At 37.4% G+C, this 19705-nt stretch overlaps 1 protein-coding gene across 1 annotated transcript in view; it reads left to right on the top strand.

The window, feature by feature from the left end:
* Window positions 1-19403, top strand: part of WDR72 (WD repeat domain 72) — a 108074-nt gene extending 88671 nt beyond the window's left edge. Inside the window, exons 19-20 of the mRNA XM_068410749.1 lie at window positions 13306-13491; window positions 19348-19403. Coding sequence (XP_068266850.1) covers window positions 13306-13491; window positions 19348-19403 — 242 coding nt within the window. The remainder of the gene's footprint in view (window positions 1-13305; window positions 13492-19347) is intronic.
* The last annotated feature ends 302 nt before the right edge of the window (window positions 19404-19705 follow it).

A 19705-nucleotide genomic window follows, 5' to 3' on the forward strand; every position in this document is an offset into this window, starting at 1 on the left:
TTCTTCTAAACCACCTTTTCACTTTCCTTTAGCTCTGAATGACTGAGTGATTCCCTTAGAATGGAGCCTGAAGTGGCAGCTGAGAATGCAACTATAAAAGTGTCAGATACAGATAAAATGTGTTTTATAATAATACGATATGGTAATACTGCTGTGATCCCAATTTTGTAAGTCTGAATTTAACTCTTCACATTGATAGAATTATTTTAATCTGTTCTTTAGCCTTTCTGGTTTTCCTAGGAACAAAGAGTGTCTCTAAGTGAATTAATGAACCTAGGTACTAAATGCCTTAAACAACAAAGCTGTTTGCATACTCTTGACATCCAATAGGCCACATGCACTGTAGATATTCATTCATATACTGCCACAAGAATTCTTGCAATTCTATTGCAATGCAAAACTGTAAAGTGGAGCTCTCTTGGCAGGGGTAGGCTGTTCACCTCTGGAAAAAGCATCAGGCTATGGGAGCAGTTTATAGCTAGAAGCTCACCTGCATTTGTCATTTGGCTGTGATAAAGGATGTGCAAAGACTGGAGTGCCTGTGAGCTTCAGTGGGCTTTGTGCATTTAAGTAATCATTGAAATCGGGTATACTGCTGTGCTACAGCTATATAGTCTCAAGTCATTGGACTAAGAAGGCTGAGGCTTTCTTTTGGAGCTGAGAGTTTATTTGGCTTATTTTAGAAAAGATGAGGCAGATTCCAGAGTGACAGTTATATTCTGGTGAAAGTGACTTGTCTTCTGCTCTTTTGAACATAGTTATGGAAAGTCATCTTACTTACACAATATCTGTTCTAATCTGTTTTACATATCCATTAGAATTTCTATACTGCTTGCTTCATCTCAGCCACCTTGGCCAAACTCAAGTTGTGGTAAATCAAGAGCAGCTCTATTGTTTTTAATAAAAGTGCACCTAGTTAACACAGAGATGAACTCAGTGCCCTGAGCAGGGGGTGAGCATTCTGTGATTTATTTTACAAGAATGCTGTGTTCTCTGTTAATTACGCTCTAGCCATTGCAATGTGCTTCTGAAACTGCAGTCAAGGTCCTACTGCACATTTGTACCGGTTTTGTGCAGGAGCCCTTTTGGCATTTCCACTTCACTCATCTTACAAGCTGGAGTGCAACCTTTAGTGATCTCCTGAACTGGCAGTTTTGTTCCCTGAAATACTATATTTGTTTTTATCCTTCCATATGTAGAGGGATATATATGACTGTCCCTAGATTCACCTCTGATTGTGCAGACAAGCTGGTGGTTGAAAGCATAGAGGAGCAGAAACAAATCAACCAGTAAAAGAGAAGAATACTAGCAGTACAATTTGAAGTACCTGCAGAAGACAGGTAGGACACCTCCCTATGGAATTTCTTGTTGAGGACTGGATCATTTCCAAATAGTCAGTGTATGCCTACCTTTTCTGTGTGTGAATTGAAATATACATGTGCACACATAAACAACATCCTGGAGCAGCTAGATTTCAGACTACCTAAAGATATTCCAGATACTTTTGACTAGGTATATTGCAAAAAGCAATAGAAATCTCTGCTTTCAGAATTAACAACAAACTAATGTGCAGACATCAATGAAAAATCAAATTCTATCCAGTGACTTGGCTACCATGATAATAGAGCCAGAGAATATAATGTTGTTTCACCAACCTTCATAATTTTATGGCAAGTCTTATGGTACCATGTGTGTTTCTTTTTTGAAAGTCCCAGTTCTTATAGCAAAGTGATAATATGAAAGTATTAACTTTTACTAAAAGCAAAAGAAACCTAGAGAAAATGACATCTTCCTGAGGAATAAAGGCTCAACACCCAAAAAGGCTAAAAAAACTTCAATTAAAAAAAAACAAGTGAAAAAGAACCTAAATAAAACTTTTTTTTTTTAACCTTGTACCTCTGAGGACTTGAGTCTTCTGCTGAAAGTGGGCAGTACCAAAACTGATTGCAAACTTCTTCAGTTTGGCTGCACTGCTCCTGTTACAGTTGACCAACCTTATTTAAGTGAAGTGCAATGAATTTGACATTTTAAAAAGTCCTGCCACTTCTCCATCTAGATTGTTTCTGCCTCACACTCATGTGGCACTTGAGTGCACCAAAGAGAGCACGGAAGAGCTCACGCTTGTGTTACTCCTTGGCTCTTCATCCCCCTGTGGTGCTTAACTCCGGTAAGAACATGGTCTTGTATCATGTTTCACCTATAAACAACAGATCATGTGCATTTTTTGGAATCATGCTTTTTAATTCCTCGCACATGTGGTTTCACACAGTGTCTGAACCACAGAGATACTTGTCAGTCACCTCCTTAGATGCCTGTCTTCTTGGAAGTCCCTGTAGTGTCTTTCTTACCTGTTTGTTACCCATTTCAGAGTGGAGGGTCCAGGCTCTTTTGTCCACTTACAGATACATCTTGCTGGTGGCCTGAGAATCAAATTGAGTGTAGGTGAATGGAGTGAAGGTGCAGTATTAGACAGGGGTCATCTTTTACTCATTAAGTACTTCACAGCTCCTTGCTTATCTGCTTATTTGAGGGAGTGCCACATTTGTTTTCTGGAGATACATCCTGTGATGCTTAAAGGGGAGAGTCTGCTTCCCAAACCTGTGTGTCTTCTGTGGTAACTGAAACAGATGGTCCACATTCATTACAATATAATTATGTATCATCCATCAGTTCAACAGTGTACCTTTCTGATACTTAAACATATCAACAAATATTGCTTAGTAATTCAGAGAATCGCAAAGTTCAGATTTTGTTCTCAATTGCATCAGGAGAGTAGCTTTCTTAAAATTAATCTAGACTTATGCTTCTGTAATACAGCCCAGAACCATGGTCCATAGATTTCCAGCTACACAAAAAAGGGACAGCAACTCCTAGTAGCTGGTGTTTGGGAAAAAATACAAAATAATATAAAATTGTCAAATGCTAGTTTGCTGCCCTAAACACTGCTTCACTACAAATCTTAACCATGTAACTGAAAATCATTAATTAAATCCTGTGCAGTCAAGAATCATGCATAATGTAACAGAGCTACTGCAAACAGTTCACTCCTGATCATTTAAATTTCCTTCTTGCTCTTACAGACATGAGGAGCCTGTATTTGAAGTAGTCCCTGATGAGATTTTGCTTTTACATCCTTGGAGAATGTTCTTGTGCATATTTATAAGACAAAGTTGAAGGATTACATATGTGGTTTTTTGTTTTTATGGTATTAACTATAATCATTTAAAAAATACATACCTTGGCACAATACGATCACATACGCACACCTCAAAAATCTTTCGACTGTATGGAAAATAAGTGGTCTAATGCTCTAAGCCTTTCAGTAATAATATTACGATTGGGCTGTGTACGTGAGATAGCCACTTTTAAATTGAACATGCCATTTCATCTGAAAAATAGGATTTCCATATCTTCTATTAATTTTTATGAAGAGGATTTTAGTAAGCAGCCCACTCTGTAGGGCAGTGTTATTTCTATAGTGCTGTCATGTTAGTGGTGAGAATAGGTTACCACATCAGCAGCGCTAATGTTCAAAAAGGCAATTTGTTTAAAGGACAGGGATGGAAGAAGAAGGAAGCGGACTTCACAAATTAAAAACTGCACAGCAGTTTCACTGCAAACCATCTACTAGTCATACAGCACTATCCAATTAATCCATTACTCTTAGAAGAGGAATCCCTGTATATCCAGGTACAATCCTTGCCAAATATCTGGACACAATCATAGGCTTTTAGGATTACAAGTAACATAATAAAGGATAATGATCAAAAATTAAGCACACCGATACAGAATGCTTGGGTTAACTGGGCCTGCCATGTGCACTATAAGGCAGCAGTCTGTTAGGTTTAAAGTGAGATTAAGGAGTTGTGTAACCTGCAATTATGCTGTTTTTCATTAAAAAAAGAAGATGATTGGGCTCAGTAGGGCCCTTCCTTATATTTACCTCTGTTTAATTGGATTGGGAACTGCTTAAACATCTTTGAGTTGGAGCTTATAAGAAGATGATCCCAGCTGTTTTTCGAAGCTTAAGACAGCAGGCAGACAACATGATCATGTCAAGACTCATACTAAAGCCTTAATCCTACTTTTTCATCAACTAGCACTACAGCTGAGTCTTTAACCTCCTAAGTACTAAATGCGTTTTGGATCTCTCACAATGCATTTGCTGTCAAATGTTATTGTCTAATAATATTAATTTTTGCTTCCTTTCTAAGAAGGACTTTAAAGGATAGTCTCTGTCTATCTGAATTTGGAGAGCTATAGTGTAAGACTGTATTTTCAGTTCTTTTAAAAATACAATTTATAAGCTTGCACCTATTGAAGTCTCTTGTTCTCTATGGAGGCGAGGAATTGCATTGACCTGTACCTCACCTTGTTATAACGTAAAACCCAGTATATTGGTAACTATTTTTCATTGTACGTGTATTACTAGATTGAATATAGTTTTATTTTCAATAGGACAGAAATGGCAGCAGCTTTAGATTTATTCAGGTCTTTTTCTTAGGAGCTATTAGCATGACCAAAATAATTTTTTCCAGATTTCTAGCCTCAAACTTGCTAACCAGAGCATTATTTAGTTTGATAATCCTGGAGTTGTGTGAAGATTAAATGTTCTAATGAGATTTTCCTGCATCTGTTAATAGTATCCATGCAATGCAGTCATCTGCTCTCCTCAGCCTCGTTTTCTCTCTTCTTTCCTTTCTCTCTCTTTCCTTTCTCTCTCTTTCCTTTCTCTCTCTTTCCTTTCTCTCTCTTTCCTTTCTCTCTCTTTCCTTTCTCTCTCTTTCCTTTCTCTCTCTTTCCTTTCTCTCTCTTTCCTTTCTCTCTCTTTCCTTTCTCTCTCTTTCCTTTCTCTCTCTTTCCTTTCTCTCTCTTTCCTTTCTCTCTCTTTCCTTTCTCTCTCTTTCCTTTCTCTCTCTTTCCTTTCTCTCTCTTTCCTCTCTCTCTCTTTCCTCTCTCTCTCTTTCCTCTCTCTCTCTTTCCTCTCTCTCTCTTTCCTCTCTCTCTCTTTCCTCTCTCTCTCTTTCCTCTCTCTCTCTTTCCTCTCTCTCTCTCCTCTCTCTCTCCTCTCTCTCCTCTCTCTCTCCTCTCTCTCTCCTCTCTCTCTCCTCTCTCTTTCCTCTCTCTCTCTTTCCTCTCTCTCTCTTTCCTCTCTCTCTCTTTCCTCTCTCTCTCTCTCTCCTTTCTCTCTCTCTCTCTCTCTCTCCTTTCTCTCTCTCTCTTTTCTTTTTCCTCTGTTGGGCAGTGCTCTGATTTGTCCTAGTGACACAGGGCTGCCAGCAGGAAAGCAAGCGTAGTTAATGCTCAGCTGCTCAAACCAGTCAAGCAAGCTAGCAAGTCCCAGCTGTGCTACTTGATGTTTTTTGATTGCACCTAGTCCTCAATCTGTGAACTGTTTTCTGGACTTAGATTCATCAAGCTCTGCCGCTTTAAAAACTCATGCAGGCAGGCATCCTAGGATATGCCATTATAAGCTGCTGCCAGGGGATCTTCTAGGAGATAAATGGAATCTGTGTGAAGTAAATTAGTGTGAACCAGTCAATCTGTGTGTCAGCCTTGAGCCACATCCATGGGTAACTAGCTTGCTGACTGAAAAGTCCACTGTCTTTTGCCACTCAGAGATCTCATCCACCAGGAAGCAGTCCTATACAACATTAGTTTTTTGGAATAATGCCTGTTTGACCAGCTAGTGAAACTCTTCAGTGTACAGGACTGTAATGCCTGAGTTTACTTATTGCTTACAATTGAACTGAAAATCTTTTAAAGTCAGATAACATTTTAACAGTGGGGAGCATCACAGAAATGTCTGGGAAATAAGTACTTCCACTTTCATACAGCAGCCATTCAGCGGAGTCATGCTGTGCTGCAGTTGGCTTTACCTCCCTATCAGTAATACATCTTCAAGGCCATAATGCAAAATAATAACAATAATCTGGCCAGAAGAGGTTAATAAAGAGGCTCTGCATATGTTTTTTTTTTTCTGTGGATTAAGCTATTTGGACAGCTTTGATCAAGAGAAGTGAAGAGTATGCAAGCTGTAACGTTCACATTATGCACAGGGATATGTCAGTGTTATAACCATGCTGCACGCTTTGTTTCACTTTGGTTTTAAAAGCAAATTGAGGCAATCTACAGCTAGAATTCCTCTGTAGAAATGGACTGAACCAGAATCCTCTGAAAATTCCCTGATTAATGATTTTAGACTTGAATACCAAATCAATCTATTGTCATGAAAATAATGTCAATACTGTCAATAATGTGATTTTAAAAATACAAAGTATTTATTTGTTTGTTGCTTTTATAGAAGCTACTGGTACACTGATAGGCGGTCAAATCTGCAATATGTACTCTCCCACACCATTGATCTAATGTGTAAAAACCAGGGGGAATTTTGCTATATATTTTTAGAAAATTGGATGGGTGAGGAGATGCTATATACTTTAATTAAAAAAAGAAACTAATTATTTAGTAACTACCAGAACTGAAAATTTGCCTTCTTTACTAATCCCTGTAAAAATCATTTTTCTGTTGCTTCTCAGTTACTGGTTGATAAAAAGTAGGGAGAAAAAGAACACTGATCAAATATGATAAAATAATTCAGTCATACACTGTGTTTGGTTAAAATTTGCACTACCACACCTTTAGGGAAATTGGAAAAAAGAAAATTGGGCTTTCTAGCCAGAGAGGACATAGAGAAGCAAAAGCAGTGTATAATGATAGAAGAATTAATTAAAGACAGTTTGGGGTTACATTTTCTTTTTTTTAAATCCTCCTAAGTTTTACAAAAGCATATGCTTCAGAGCTGTGCAGTAAATGTTGTGTGGGATTTTATGAGAAAGTGTTTTATTCTTTGCAGCAGAACCCACTGAGACAAATTTAACTAGTTAGGTGTTTTATTATCTATACTACACAGAATACCTGGACAGATTCTGACATAAATCACAACTAAGATCAAGACAACTGCTTTAAAATTGAGTGAATGTTTCATTGCACTAATGAAACAAAAATGGGATGTCCTTTGAGAGCATAATTTGTTATATGCCATTATATTTTAGTTGAGAGAAGTAGGGAAGTCCCTCTGGGTGAATAAAACTTCAAGGTATATTGGGAAAAGAATCACTGAAAATTTCAGTTTTCCTCTCTGGAGTAATGCTGTCCTCATAGATATGGGGAGGGAGGGAAATGGAGTTTCAGGACTTTTTAAATTTAAAATATATAAAATCCTTAACAGAAATTTCACACTTACAGAAAGAAAAATGTTCTTTAGTTGCAATTCACTTAGCGAGTAGAATGAGCTTCGTTTGCATGTGACTTCACAGAGTTCAGGAGCAAGCTCAGGCTTCCCCAGGTGCACGGGTTAGTATTTCTGCAGACTGAGTTCTTCAATCTAATATTAGGTCCTACCTCTGCATTCAATGTAATGGATTTAAACTACTATAGCTTCCAGTTTGACTTATTCCATACTGTCTTATTTCAAGGACAGTTCCAACTTTCATATGCTGCAGCATTCACTTTAGAATAATAATGTGTTTCTCCAGGTTAATTTCTTAATCTCTCTTTCTAAAATTAAAATGTAATGAAAACTGGGTCAGTGTGATGTTTAATCATCAGAAGATAACAACCAGCCATTCTCAATTAAATGACAACTACATACATCAGTGCAGGTTTTTTTAAATGACACTAAAAATTATGAAATGACCAGCAACTGATGTCTTCTGTCAATGAGATGAATTAGTGGTTTATATGGCCTGAGAAATGGTCTGGGAAAAAAAATAGGGTTCAATTCAATAAGGAGGAGAGTAGGGATCTAGACAGAGGTAGGATTAATCTTCTGCGAAGAGACAGGATGGGGAAGAAGTAGCAAGGTAACAGTTTCTCAGGAAAGAATCTGGATCACAAGCTGAGCATGAGTCGACAGTGTTCATGCTGTGGCAACAAAGGCAAACGCCATAGCAGGCTCTGTAAGCAGGAGTATCGCCTGTAAAAGCTGTGAAGTAATCCTTGGGCTATGCTCAGCGCTGGTGCCATCGAGGGCGCGTCCCCAGCCTGACTCCCTGCCCACTGCTCAGCAGAGGGTGCTGGCACTGTAATGGCAGGATGGGTGCTCCATACTGGCTAGTGTAACCTCATCATCTGCTTTTTCTGTTTCTAGATGATAGTGGTGAGTGCTGCTAATATTTCACTTGCCGTTTCATGAGCGTTTTCTGCATTTCTTACAATATTAGTGAAATAATCATATCCTTTTAGGTTGGCATCAAAATACGTGGAAAAAGCTAAGTAGCATAGTAATCCTCAACCTGGAAAAGAGATGATTGAAAGAGGGTAAAATAAAGGACTGTTCAGTCACAAGTGTCGTGGAGAGAGTGTGCAGGGCTCGTACACATGCCTTTTCTCATACAAGAATAAGTTTCAGGTTAAGCTAACGGGGACGTGCACAAACAAAAGGCGATGTCTACTTATGTGGTAAAACAGCAGAGCTTGCTGTGCTAAGGCAAGTTAGAGTGTAGGATTAAGGATGCGAAAATTCTACGTGTTTAAGGGAAAACTAGAGAAGTTTCTGGAACAGAAATCTACTGTGAGTTATTAAATGTAAAAAAAAAAAAAGTTTTTGAATTCCTCAAGTTTCAAAATGGAGTTTAAGAAAATTTCTGGTGAACTGTTATGTGTGGTTGTTGGACTCTTAACACTGATGATACGTGGTCTCAGCAAGTACAGCTGTTCTTATGCTTTTTATGATATCTATGAAATGTGCTGTTTAAAATAGTACTCAAAGCATTTATTGTCCAGCTCTTCATCAAGCTTCTTAGGTATAACATGGTAAGTGCCTGTAGATCCCATACAACCCAGAAGTGGCATTGCAGTACGATTGTTTCATCCATTTACAAAAATTAAAAAATACCAGCATTTTGGTTTCCTTTACAGCTTTTTTTATGCGGTTTTATTTAGATTCAGGTTGCTTTGTGTTCTATATTGGACCTTAAATATATTTCTCACCTATAGCCTATTTTGCCTAATGTTTTCAGTTGAAAAATAATTTTTCTTGCCCTATCCACTTGTTTTGAATGACAAAGAAGTTATTGTTTTCTCTGCAGACAGACTGTCTTTAAGTTACTAATCCACCTTATCAAGAGCAAAGGCATCTTATCAGAAAATGCTAACTGGATTATTCACCTGTGTTATGCAAACTTCTTTCTCCAATGTGTCTGCCTTCTGAAAATTGGTATGCAGAGCAGGTTATTCAGACTTCAGCGTGTGCTATTTCCAGAGTGGAACAAGGCTTTTCAGAGTTTAAACAGAACATGTAGAAATAAATGATAGTGATGAGTGTTGCTGTAATTAGTGATTAGTGTATGTTCACAAAGAACAGTTTATCGTTTAAAAGTTTGTTCACACAAGGACTAGTCTTTCATAGACCGACAACCAATCAGTCTGTGGTCTTTTCAGAAATAATTTGGTTTTATTTTGTGGAATTTGAAATATTTTGAAACTATTTACATAAATGTTTAATTGAATACTATGATCTTTTGACATTCTTTTACTATTCTAAATTCCATACATTTTATGTCTTTTTCTATTCCAGTAATGTAAGAGAATGGGTATCAAGTTCAGTAAACAACTCTTCAGCGCTTATTAAGATGTGTCAGAAAAAAATACCACGATTGTCAGGACTGATCCTGTATAATGAAGAGTTATGTCATTTTTATATGCTAAGTTCAAGGTCATTTGCCTCAATGAAATCTGTCCTTTTGCCTTACTTCCATGGTAACAAAGGTGATTTCTACTCTTCATGTAATAATTGAAATTACATTGCACTGAATAGAAAGAAGATATCATTGGAGTTATATCAGAAATTGTTGTTTCTTAACTTTTTCTCTGACTTGTAGATTTGGGGCTAATTTACACTCCAGACATTTACATCACTTTGGCGACACAAATTAGCTTTCAAATGGAAGCAAAAGTAATTTTAAGGTCCATTTAAACCCAAAGTAGGACAGAGTATCCTCAGAATGAATAAAGATCACACTGTTTATGTTTCAATAACTTAAATTCCAACAGCATCCTAGGTATAAGCAATTTAGAACAATATTTCCCCTATTGACATTTGAACATAAAATCCTATTCCCTTAAGGGAAAATACAGTAAAGTAGGTGTCAGTGTTATTTTTTTTTTTCTACATTTTTTTCATGATTACATAATGCCATTTTTTACTTTCACTCTTTATTTGGGCCAGACTGTTCTTTCCTTATTTTTAACTTTTCAATTCCCTTTGTTCTTTTATGATATTTTTCAGGAATCTTCCTCTTCAAATTGAGCATATAGCATGTGATGTTTTAAAAAAGAAAGACCTGAAGGTCTCTGCCTACGTCCCTTTCTCGCTCACTGCATACACTCATTATGTAACTTCATAAATCTGGGCTATTGTGAAGTTTATTTGCCTGAGTTTTGTCTAGTGAGCTACGTGTACTTCTGAGTGAGTGACAAGGCTAAGATACACATCCCTCGCTCACACCAGTGACGTGATCCCAGCCTGTCCCAGCCTGGTGCCTGGTTTTGTGTAATCTGCACTTCCCTCCCTTCGCTTTTTCCTGCTGAACCTCATTCTCCGACAGCTCTTTGTACACAAGTTGTCTAGAGGTCTGCTTCTCTGTACGTGTGAAAACCCTTTCCATCCGTGCTTTCCATTCCCTTTAACTGTTCCTAATGAGTCCTTGCCACCAACTATTAGTGTGAGTGTTTCATTGTTGGTTTTTGTCATTTGTCAGCCATATCAGCTCTGCCTCTGATCCCTTTTTTTTCTCATTTTTCTTTCTTGGCTTTCAGTGACTCCATCCTCTCCTGAATCTCTGCAATCTCTACTCAAGCATGTCAGCTGGAGATCCTCCTGCTTTGTCCAAGGATCTTGCTGGCCTGTCTTGGTTTCTTTCTTTTTCACTTCACACCTTCCTTCTGATGTATCTCACTGTGTATGAATCTGCTTCTAGCTGTCTTTTATTCATTATGTTCTGAGTTACTTCTCAGCTGAATCTGGTACCTTCCCTAAAAACACTGCTCAGCTCTGCCTTGTTGTAAAATCAAGCAGGTTAGTTTAAATTATATGAATTACGCTGCCACAGTCTGGGACAGAGGGAGAGCACTTGAATGGGTTTGTCCTGATCCCATTCAAGAGCAATTACAGCGCAGACTTCCAGCAAGGGAAGTACCTGCCATCCCCTGACTGGGACTGGTGCTTGGTGCTGTGAAAGCATCTCCCCTCCTTTGCTGACTGTGAGAGTTCTTTACTGGGTGAAAATACACCATTCGTTTTGAGAGGCTGATTCTGAATTTTTGGTTACTGCTGTGTTCTAGAGAGGACCACTCCTGTCATTTTTCTCTTTCTCTGCAGAAGCATAGCCGTAATTTTTGTTTTCTCCCTTTTATCACAGTATACTGTGTTGGATATTTTCCTATTGCGCTACTTCAGAGTAGGTCTGACTTTTAAATTCATGCAGCTGTAATGACTCAATCTATCACTCAGCGCAGTGGAACTGACTGCTTAATGGGAAGAACTGTTTTAGAAAGAATGTTTAATAAATTTGGCACAAAACAATTTTTTTGAAAATATAATGTGTACATTTGTATTTTCCAATTTTTCTTTTTTGAAGTGGGAATCCTGACCTTCGATTAGTGTATTTGAAAATTATTTAAATGTTGTAAAAATCAGAGAAAAGCACAGATTATCTTTGAAGACATTTCTTCTGCACATATCATAGCGTTTTCATGTGTGAACAAGAACATTTGTTATTTATTGCAAGTTGTTCTTCAGTGTTAACTCACCTCATGCAGATTAGCATGTCAACACTTCCATGGCAGAGACAAGAACTAAAACTGATCTTCATGTGGATAAGTTGACCACTGATACAAGTCTACTGGCTTTTTGTAAGCTTAGAAATTTAACCAGTGTTCCTGCTCTACCTGAGCAGGGTTTTATATACTGATTAGTTGCCATCCAAGTCAAATTTTTTAAGCAAATTTACTGTTTGTTTTTTTTTCAGGTGAAATGCACAGTGTCACTATCATAGATTTTATTAATTCTTGTGTTTTAATATTGCATTTTCAAGGATCTAATTCCATAATTGTATTGAAGCCCTGATTGCATCAAACAGACTCTGTGTAGATGCAGGAGTTGAGAATGATGGAACCTCCTGGTGACCTGGGATCAATAGCTGCAAAGCGATGGAAAGCGCAGAGCACTGAAGGGGAATGTGTGTCTTTTGAGCTCTTCCTGTCTGAATAACGCCCTGAGGCCTTGGTGATTCACTCATAATTTTGGAAAATTTAAATGGGTGTTTAAATTAAGTAATCCTACAGCAAATATTCATTTGGCAAAAAAACCAACCAACCAAACAAACAAAAACTAATCAAAAGTTATAAGGGAACAAATTTCTTGTTTTGAAAACAGGACAAAGCTACACTGAGATTGTGTATAGCCATTGGTATCCCCATCCACATGGAAGTTTGGAACCTTGCTTAATTTTCTAGGTATTAGAAAAAAGTGTTTTCTAATCACCACTATTCTGCTAAGAAATGGGATCAGCTAAGGGTTTTAATGGGACTGAAAAACGGAGTCTAGTCTTTACTGTGCTATTATGTAATATATTGTTTAATAATGTTACTTTATCTTCAAGCTATGTTTGTGGCTCCATATGGAGATATGGAGCAGAAGAGAGGGAAATGGACATTGACAAAGGAAATACCTCTCTTCTGTTCAGGAAAACTTGTTCAAAAGCCAAGTGAATTAAAAAGTCATATACAGACAAATAATTGTTTCCATGAAAATATTTTTGTGCTCTGAAATGAAAATGTTTTTAGTAATTAAGTAAAAGAAGAAACCAAATTTGGTAATCTCTAAACTGCAGCTAAGCCTGGTTTTTACTACATTTTGGAATTATCGCTGATTTTATTACATATTCTAGCTTGTTATATACAACATATTTTCATCTTAAAATGTACACCATTTCTCTCTCTGGTGAATGACTCCAGTAATTACAAAACCATCTAATTGATCTTTTATATTGTTTACTGGCTGCTTTGGTGAAACAGGCAAGCACTTTTTATGGCTTCTAAATTACTTTATTATTTTAGGATTCTATAAGAAAAAAGTTGTATTTTTACTTTAAAGGGATCACTTTTAATCTGGTGCCTCAAACTTCTCCCTGAATGAATTCCTGTCTATAGATTTTTCAGCTGTGCTATGGTTGCATATAAGTACTTCGAGTTTCTGTTTTATTTCAGTCTATTATTTGTGTTTACATATTATGTCTTCAGCATTGAAAGCTCTGCAGAAAATCAGGAAGTGTTTGTTTCTGAATACATTACATGTCTCCCTCCCCCTGTTTTTATTCTTTATTGCTCCAGTCAGTGCGCTGAAGCATCAGAGCTCAAACTCGGCAGACTTCCAAGATGTGGAGGATACCCCTGACAGATGTGTCTTGGAAGAGTCTGAGAGTCCAGGTGAGAAGCATTTAAAGACAGTCACCAAGTATCAAGTGATAAATCTGACACAGCTTTTGGGTCTGTTTAAAAAAAAAAAAAAAAAAAAAACAAAAAAAAACAAAACCAAAAACCACCACATTGTAATGCTGTTTCCTTTTTAGCAGCTTCAATGTCAAATTAATGGTCACCTCCAGGGGTCACAGTGTGGAGCTGTTATCCTTCCCTCTTTCATCAAGAATTCAGGTCTTAGAAAGGATAAAGGCTTTATGACCAAAAAGAAAGCTGACACTACTAGTTCATTATAATTAGTTTTGGACTACACTGCTTACTTAATATATGTACAATGTCTTACCCTTTGAAGGTAGCATGGGATTATGAAAAATTAGAAGGACTGTATGTACTGAGCTGAATGTAGTGGTGGACATTCAAACACTGTATCTCTGGAGGAAAGCAAATTGGTAGCATTAAATAGCTTGATTCTTTTCTTTAAATCAGATCACAATCATTATTTCATTTTAATGGCTCTTAACATTGATTCAGTGAAATACAGGAACATCCATAAAGTGCATTCTTTTTGGTGACTAAAAGATTTGCTTCATGTAGTTTCATTATCTTTCTTGTTATGAAACACCTATGAAATTTATTAAATGAATCCCAAAGGGAAACAATTAGATATAAATTGTATCGAGTCATAGCTGATTAAAAGCATTCTGTGCGACTAAATACTAAGATCTTTTAAGCAAACTGTGAGCTTGACCCACATACACCATATACGTAACCTGCACACAGTCCTCATTAGTGAAAGGGTTAAACATCCTTCTTCACTTGATATTTTCCTTCCCTGCTTTATCTGGTCTCTGTGTACCCTCCTGCATCTTTGTGTGCTGATCCGTGTATCATATTTTTGATTCATCGTCTCTGTGGCCTGTCAGCTTAGTTAAGAGATTTCCAAATCTTGCAGCCTGTGCTGACAGGGGGCAGCTGCCAACAGTCCCCTGATCCTTCCCCAAGGAACGCTGCTGAGATTTAATTTTCAGTCAAAGGGTGCAGTCTGAAATCCATGTCAGGTCCCCTAAGTCATCTCAGAACCCAGATAGGACCCATGTCTGGGGGATTGTATTTCAGCACACTCCACTCCTCCCAGATTCCTTGGGAGTTCAACTGCTGTCATATACCTGATTTGAACTACATTCCCTTTTCATCTTTTCCACAGAAATGAACACCAGTATACGTTAGAATAATTGAAACCAATGAATTGTAAATCTGTATTCATTTTAAAGCCACATAGGCTTGGACTCAATGCTGTATGGCAGAAATCAGCATGATATTTAGAAAGAAATAGATAATCTACTCGGGCAGGAGCCAAGTTTAATTCCTTACTGCACCTGCAATCTGTGGTGCATGGCACCTCCTTCAGAAACTGTCTATAGTTCCTTCAACAATGATTATGGGCAAAAATGTGAATTGTCCAAGTTCTGATCTGTTCTGAAGTGAGAAGGCATTAAAACAAGATGGCACTAAAGCGTTCAGGTGAGAATTAATGTACCTTAAAGATAACATTAATTTTAACCTTAAATTAGTTCTGTGTGGGAAAGTGCCCACATTTGGATAGGAACTTGAATATCCGATTCTGCACTCTGCATATCTATATGAAGTAATGGAAAGAATAAAAGCCTGTCAGGAGGTGAATATTGACTGGCAAAAATACATGTTGATAAAGCATCTAAACTTAAAAACTGAGTTCCATTTGGTCCATCTGACATCATTAAACTAGTAATAAACAATGAATTACTCTGGCTTTTGTTTCTGTCCATTCCTGCATTTTAAGACATCTTGTCTTATAGGTCTGAAAACCTCAGGAGATTTCACTACTGGTCTCACTGCTTTCCACTGAGAATTTGTGGCTTGGTTGTCATGGAGACATCGTATTTCTCCAAGAATTGCTCATATTGATCCGTGGACAGGCGTAAATGGCCAGGCGAATGTGAGGAGTAAAGGGGGTTGGGCAGTACTATAAAATGACCAGAGGTTATGGGTCGGAAATAAGCTCATAGCAAACACTTAGGTAAAGAGAAAGAAACAGTTTCATTTTGTTTCAGGATTTCGTTTTTGCACTTTATGCCATTGTCTTCTTTCACTATAGACTGAAAGAAACTTGTTAGTCACTTGTCATGTCAGATCTTTGGTGCTTGTCCTGACACAGCTGTCAGCCTTCCAGCTCTGTGCAGTTCAGGGACACACAACAAAGAGCTGGGAACATGAATTATTTATTGCTCCTTGTGCGGATGAAATTCTGTGATAAGAAATTAAGACACTTCTGACAGAAGTGCTTGTTTGAAAGGAAAGATTTGGTAACACAATACATTTGCTTAAAACTTACCACTTACTTTTAGTAGCAAACATTGAAACAATAACATGACATTTAGTTGGCTATGATTTTCTCTAGTATTTCTCAGGTGCTTTAACTTTGAATCATATATTGGAATTTGAGAGTGCCTAGGAGGTCAGCATTTGGTTTGGTGAAACCTGTGACTTTAGAATCTCTCTCACACATATTCAAAGTCTGGGCGAACTTACAAACTTCATTTATAAGTTTTTATTAAAAAGTCTATATATGTGTTTTGCAGAGTCCCTTGTACTTTGCTTACAACATGTTGTCATACGTGCAAAAGTGATTTTAAGAAATATATTTATTTATTATCTGTTCTGATGAGGAAAAGGTGAAAATATGACAATATACCTGCAAGGAATTCCAACTATTCCTAGGAAGGGTTCTTCTTTATTACAACTTCTACCAGAATCAGGAAGGCTGTAGAGCAGCCATTAACAGATGTATCTGTGCATTGTGTTTTCTAATGGTGAAAGGTGTAGTCTCTAACCTTGACTTTAGACTGAGAGTTATTTCCAAAGTGATCTTGAGCTTGCTTTGCTTATTTTACTTCCACATTTTCTATGTGTCTGCACATGTTCTCACTGCTCTGGGTGTGGGCCTCCAGCAATTGCAGAAAAAGGCATATACTCAGATGAGTAGCAGGAATCCATTTGACTGCCCAAGACACCAATTTGAGACTTACCTGTGATTTCTTGTGTTCAATGTGTGATCTGAACTACTCTCAGACAGGTAATGAAACCCCTCAACCTGCACTTTTCTCTTGGATAATTCACAGCAAACGCTTTTCACATGTGATGGACACAGGTAAATATCAGACTGCAGTTTCTTGTCTAAGTGAAATGGATTTTAGTTGCTCCCTTCATGTGCCTACAAGCTGCCATTATCTGTGATAGTGGCTCATGTCTATTTTAGCCCACACACAGAGGAGATGCTGGGCTTCTCTCCCAGATGCCTAATAGTAGGTTTATCACTGCCATTTTCCCCACATGCTGAGGACTACTTCTCTTTGACATGCAAAGCCTTGGCTTTTCAAACTTGTCTCTGCTCTGGCCTTGAACGTAATAATCAGATAAGAATTACAACAGCTTTTTGTAGAACTTGACTTTTAATCATATCAACCCCCCGTAAAGAATTCACTATCCCTTAGAGTGCTTCTTTAATATAAGAAAATATTCCCAGCAGTGTTTTCAATTTTATCAGATGAATTTTACACATTTAGAGAAACTGAGAAAAAGGCTTAAACTGGGTGAACATGGATGTATAAGTTAGACTTCTAGGTCTGAGCTATTCACCCAAGTTTTCTTGTACAAACAATGGTGGAAAACTCACATCTCCAGAGGGCATATCATCTTGTGCAAAGGGAGATGCCTGAGATGGGTTTTAAGGGGATTGAAAATGCCCTGAATTTTGTCAGTCAATATCTATGAGGAATGTAGCAGGACTTGACACAACTTGGGGTGTCTTAGCTTTCATGTGTGGTGCAATCCCGCTAAGGAGCGTTCTGCAAGTATAGCTCTTATGAGAAAAAGGAATAGGTATGGGCTGAAGTCACAAGAAACAACATGGGCACGGATGCCCCTTGCCTCTTATTTCCCCAAACAGAGATATTGCAGTAGACTAGGCAATAGACTATTACTTTACTTGGTAATAGAGGGAAATTGAGCCTGCCTAATGGAAGATTGAGTTGGAAGCTGTAGACGGAAATTACAGAGTGTTTTCTATCTTTTGGATGAAAACCGTATAAATGATAAGATCCCTATATGCTTACGGCCCTCAGTACCAGTCTCTGTCTGAGTCAACTGGTTCCTTCTGCAGCTCATGATCTCTCCCATCTTCATTCCAAAACCATTGCCCATATTAAATTTTTCCCACTTCATATTTTGACTTGTCAGGATAGAATGTAATTCTGGGTGTATAACAGACAATAGTGAAAATCTGAGCAGTTTTCACAGTCTTGTCCTAGATAGACCTTGTCACAGAGATGGGAAGGGTCTCTGTCCCTGAGATACAGTCTGTGAGAGACAGAACTGCAGCAAACAGAAATGAGAACGAGGACATGTATCAAGAACAACAGATTCTTATTAGCCACAGTGCTTCAAAATACAGCACTAAAATTGTGACTATCTTGTTATCAAGCAAGTTATAATTGCTGTATCCAATATTCACTTACCAGCTCCAAGTTCCATCCACTGGAGAGTACGTTATTTAAACCAGCACTGTGTTACCTATATGATTGTTGATCAGTACACAGGAAGAATGTAAAAGTAAATATTCAGGAAATTTTCAAGTATGAAGCACCCTAGAAAAGCATGATTTTCTGTATTTGCGCCATCATGAAGAGTAGGTAGCAGAAAGTGTGGACTGATTCAGGAATGCAGTGCTGGAGGCTGATGATGATGATGCATGAGGCAGGAAGAGGATGCAGTGTAGAGGCAGCCCATTGCTCACAGGAACTGATAGCCCATACTGCTCAGCGACTGCCTATAAAACGTTAGTGCCTGGGAATGATTCCAGAAAGACTTTCTGGAATTTCCAATGTAGGCACAGATGAATCCGTAAGAATTTCACTGCAGGAGATGTGGTGTCACATCCTATCAGCATCCTGGGTTGCTAGTATCATGACTTGTAGGTTTTGTTTTGGTTTTTTTTTTTTTTTCTTTTGAATAGTAAATCAAATTGTAAAACCAGAAGGCTACATAGTGGTCATCAAGAAAATGTGTATCTGTGTGTATGACACAGACAGAAAGATGATAGATAATATGATAAATATACAAGATATCCATTAGACTGGGAAAGAATAGCTTGTGCTTTTTTCTGAATGTTCATGTACTCATGAAAAGTATCTGTTTAAGCAGTGTTTCTGCTACAAGTATTATTTAAAATTCAGGTTGTACCATTCATCAAGTAAGAAGAAATCATGAAGTTAAAACTGATGACTGAGAGTGCTTTTTGGTGGAATTCTAATAAGCCATGACAGAGTTAAAATGTAATGCCTTATTAGTATAACTTCCTGTTACTTCTGCTTACAGCTATTGTGGGATTAGTTCTGCTGAAAGGAAATATATATAATTTTCAAATTATATTTGCAGAGGAAACATAAACAATCTGTTAATTTAAAACAGAAATTATTTTTCTGCTGATCCACTGGAATGTTTTCCTTTAAAACAAAAAAAAAGGAAGAAGAAGGAGAAGGCTGTTCAGGAGAGAAGTTTTGAGGAATGCCATACATTCTCTTGAGCTGTTTTGGGTTCCATATTGCCTCTTGTAGTATAGCAATTATAATGTAAACAGTCTTCTGGAGGTAGATTTGTGATATTTTTTAACACTAGCATGTTGGTGCTGAAAGTTTTCATTACGTTACAAAAATTATAGTTTATTACTCTGTAAAAAGACTCTAAAATAACTTGTTTTTAAAAACAAAATCTTCCCTGTTACCTCAAACTGTAAAATCATTAAACCAGATGAATAAATTTCTTTTCCAGATGACATGAAGCCACATCCCTGGATATCTAAGGTGTGTTCCTGTAAGGTGTGTTAGAAAATCCCGCATAGCCAAAAGAATTAGAAGATGAACAAGAACTGCCAAGAAAGAGGACATATGTGGCGTGGTCTTGAAATGGCTTGGTGTATTTATTATTTGTATACCTTTAAAAATTCATTTTCAGAAGAAATACTTTCCATAAGATTAGCTTCTTTTTGCTGATTTATTGACTTCAATTCACACTTCCATCACTAATAGATTTACGTTTATTCAATTAAATTTAGATAGTTGTAACACAGAAAGTGTCAACTCTTTATTTTTAAATGTTTTTCACTAGTTTATGTACTGATCCCAAATCA

This window comes from Nyctibius grandis, chromosome 11 (assembly GCF_013368605.1).
Source record: "Nyctibius grandis isolate bNycGra1 chromosome 11, bNycGra1.pri, whole genome shotgun sequence".
Taxonomy (NCBI): domain Eukaryota; kingdom Metazoa; phylum Chordata; class Aves; order Nyctibiiformes; family Nyctibiidae; genus Nyctibius; species Nyctibius grandis.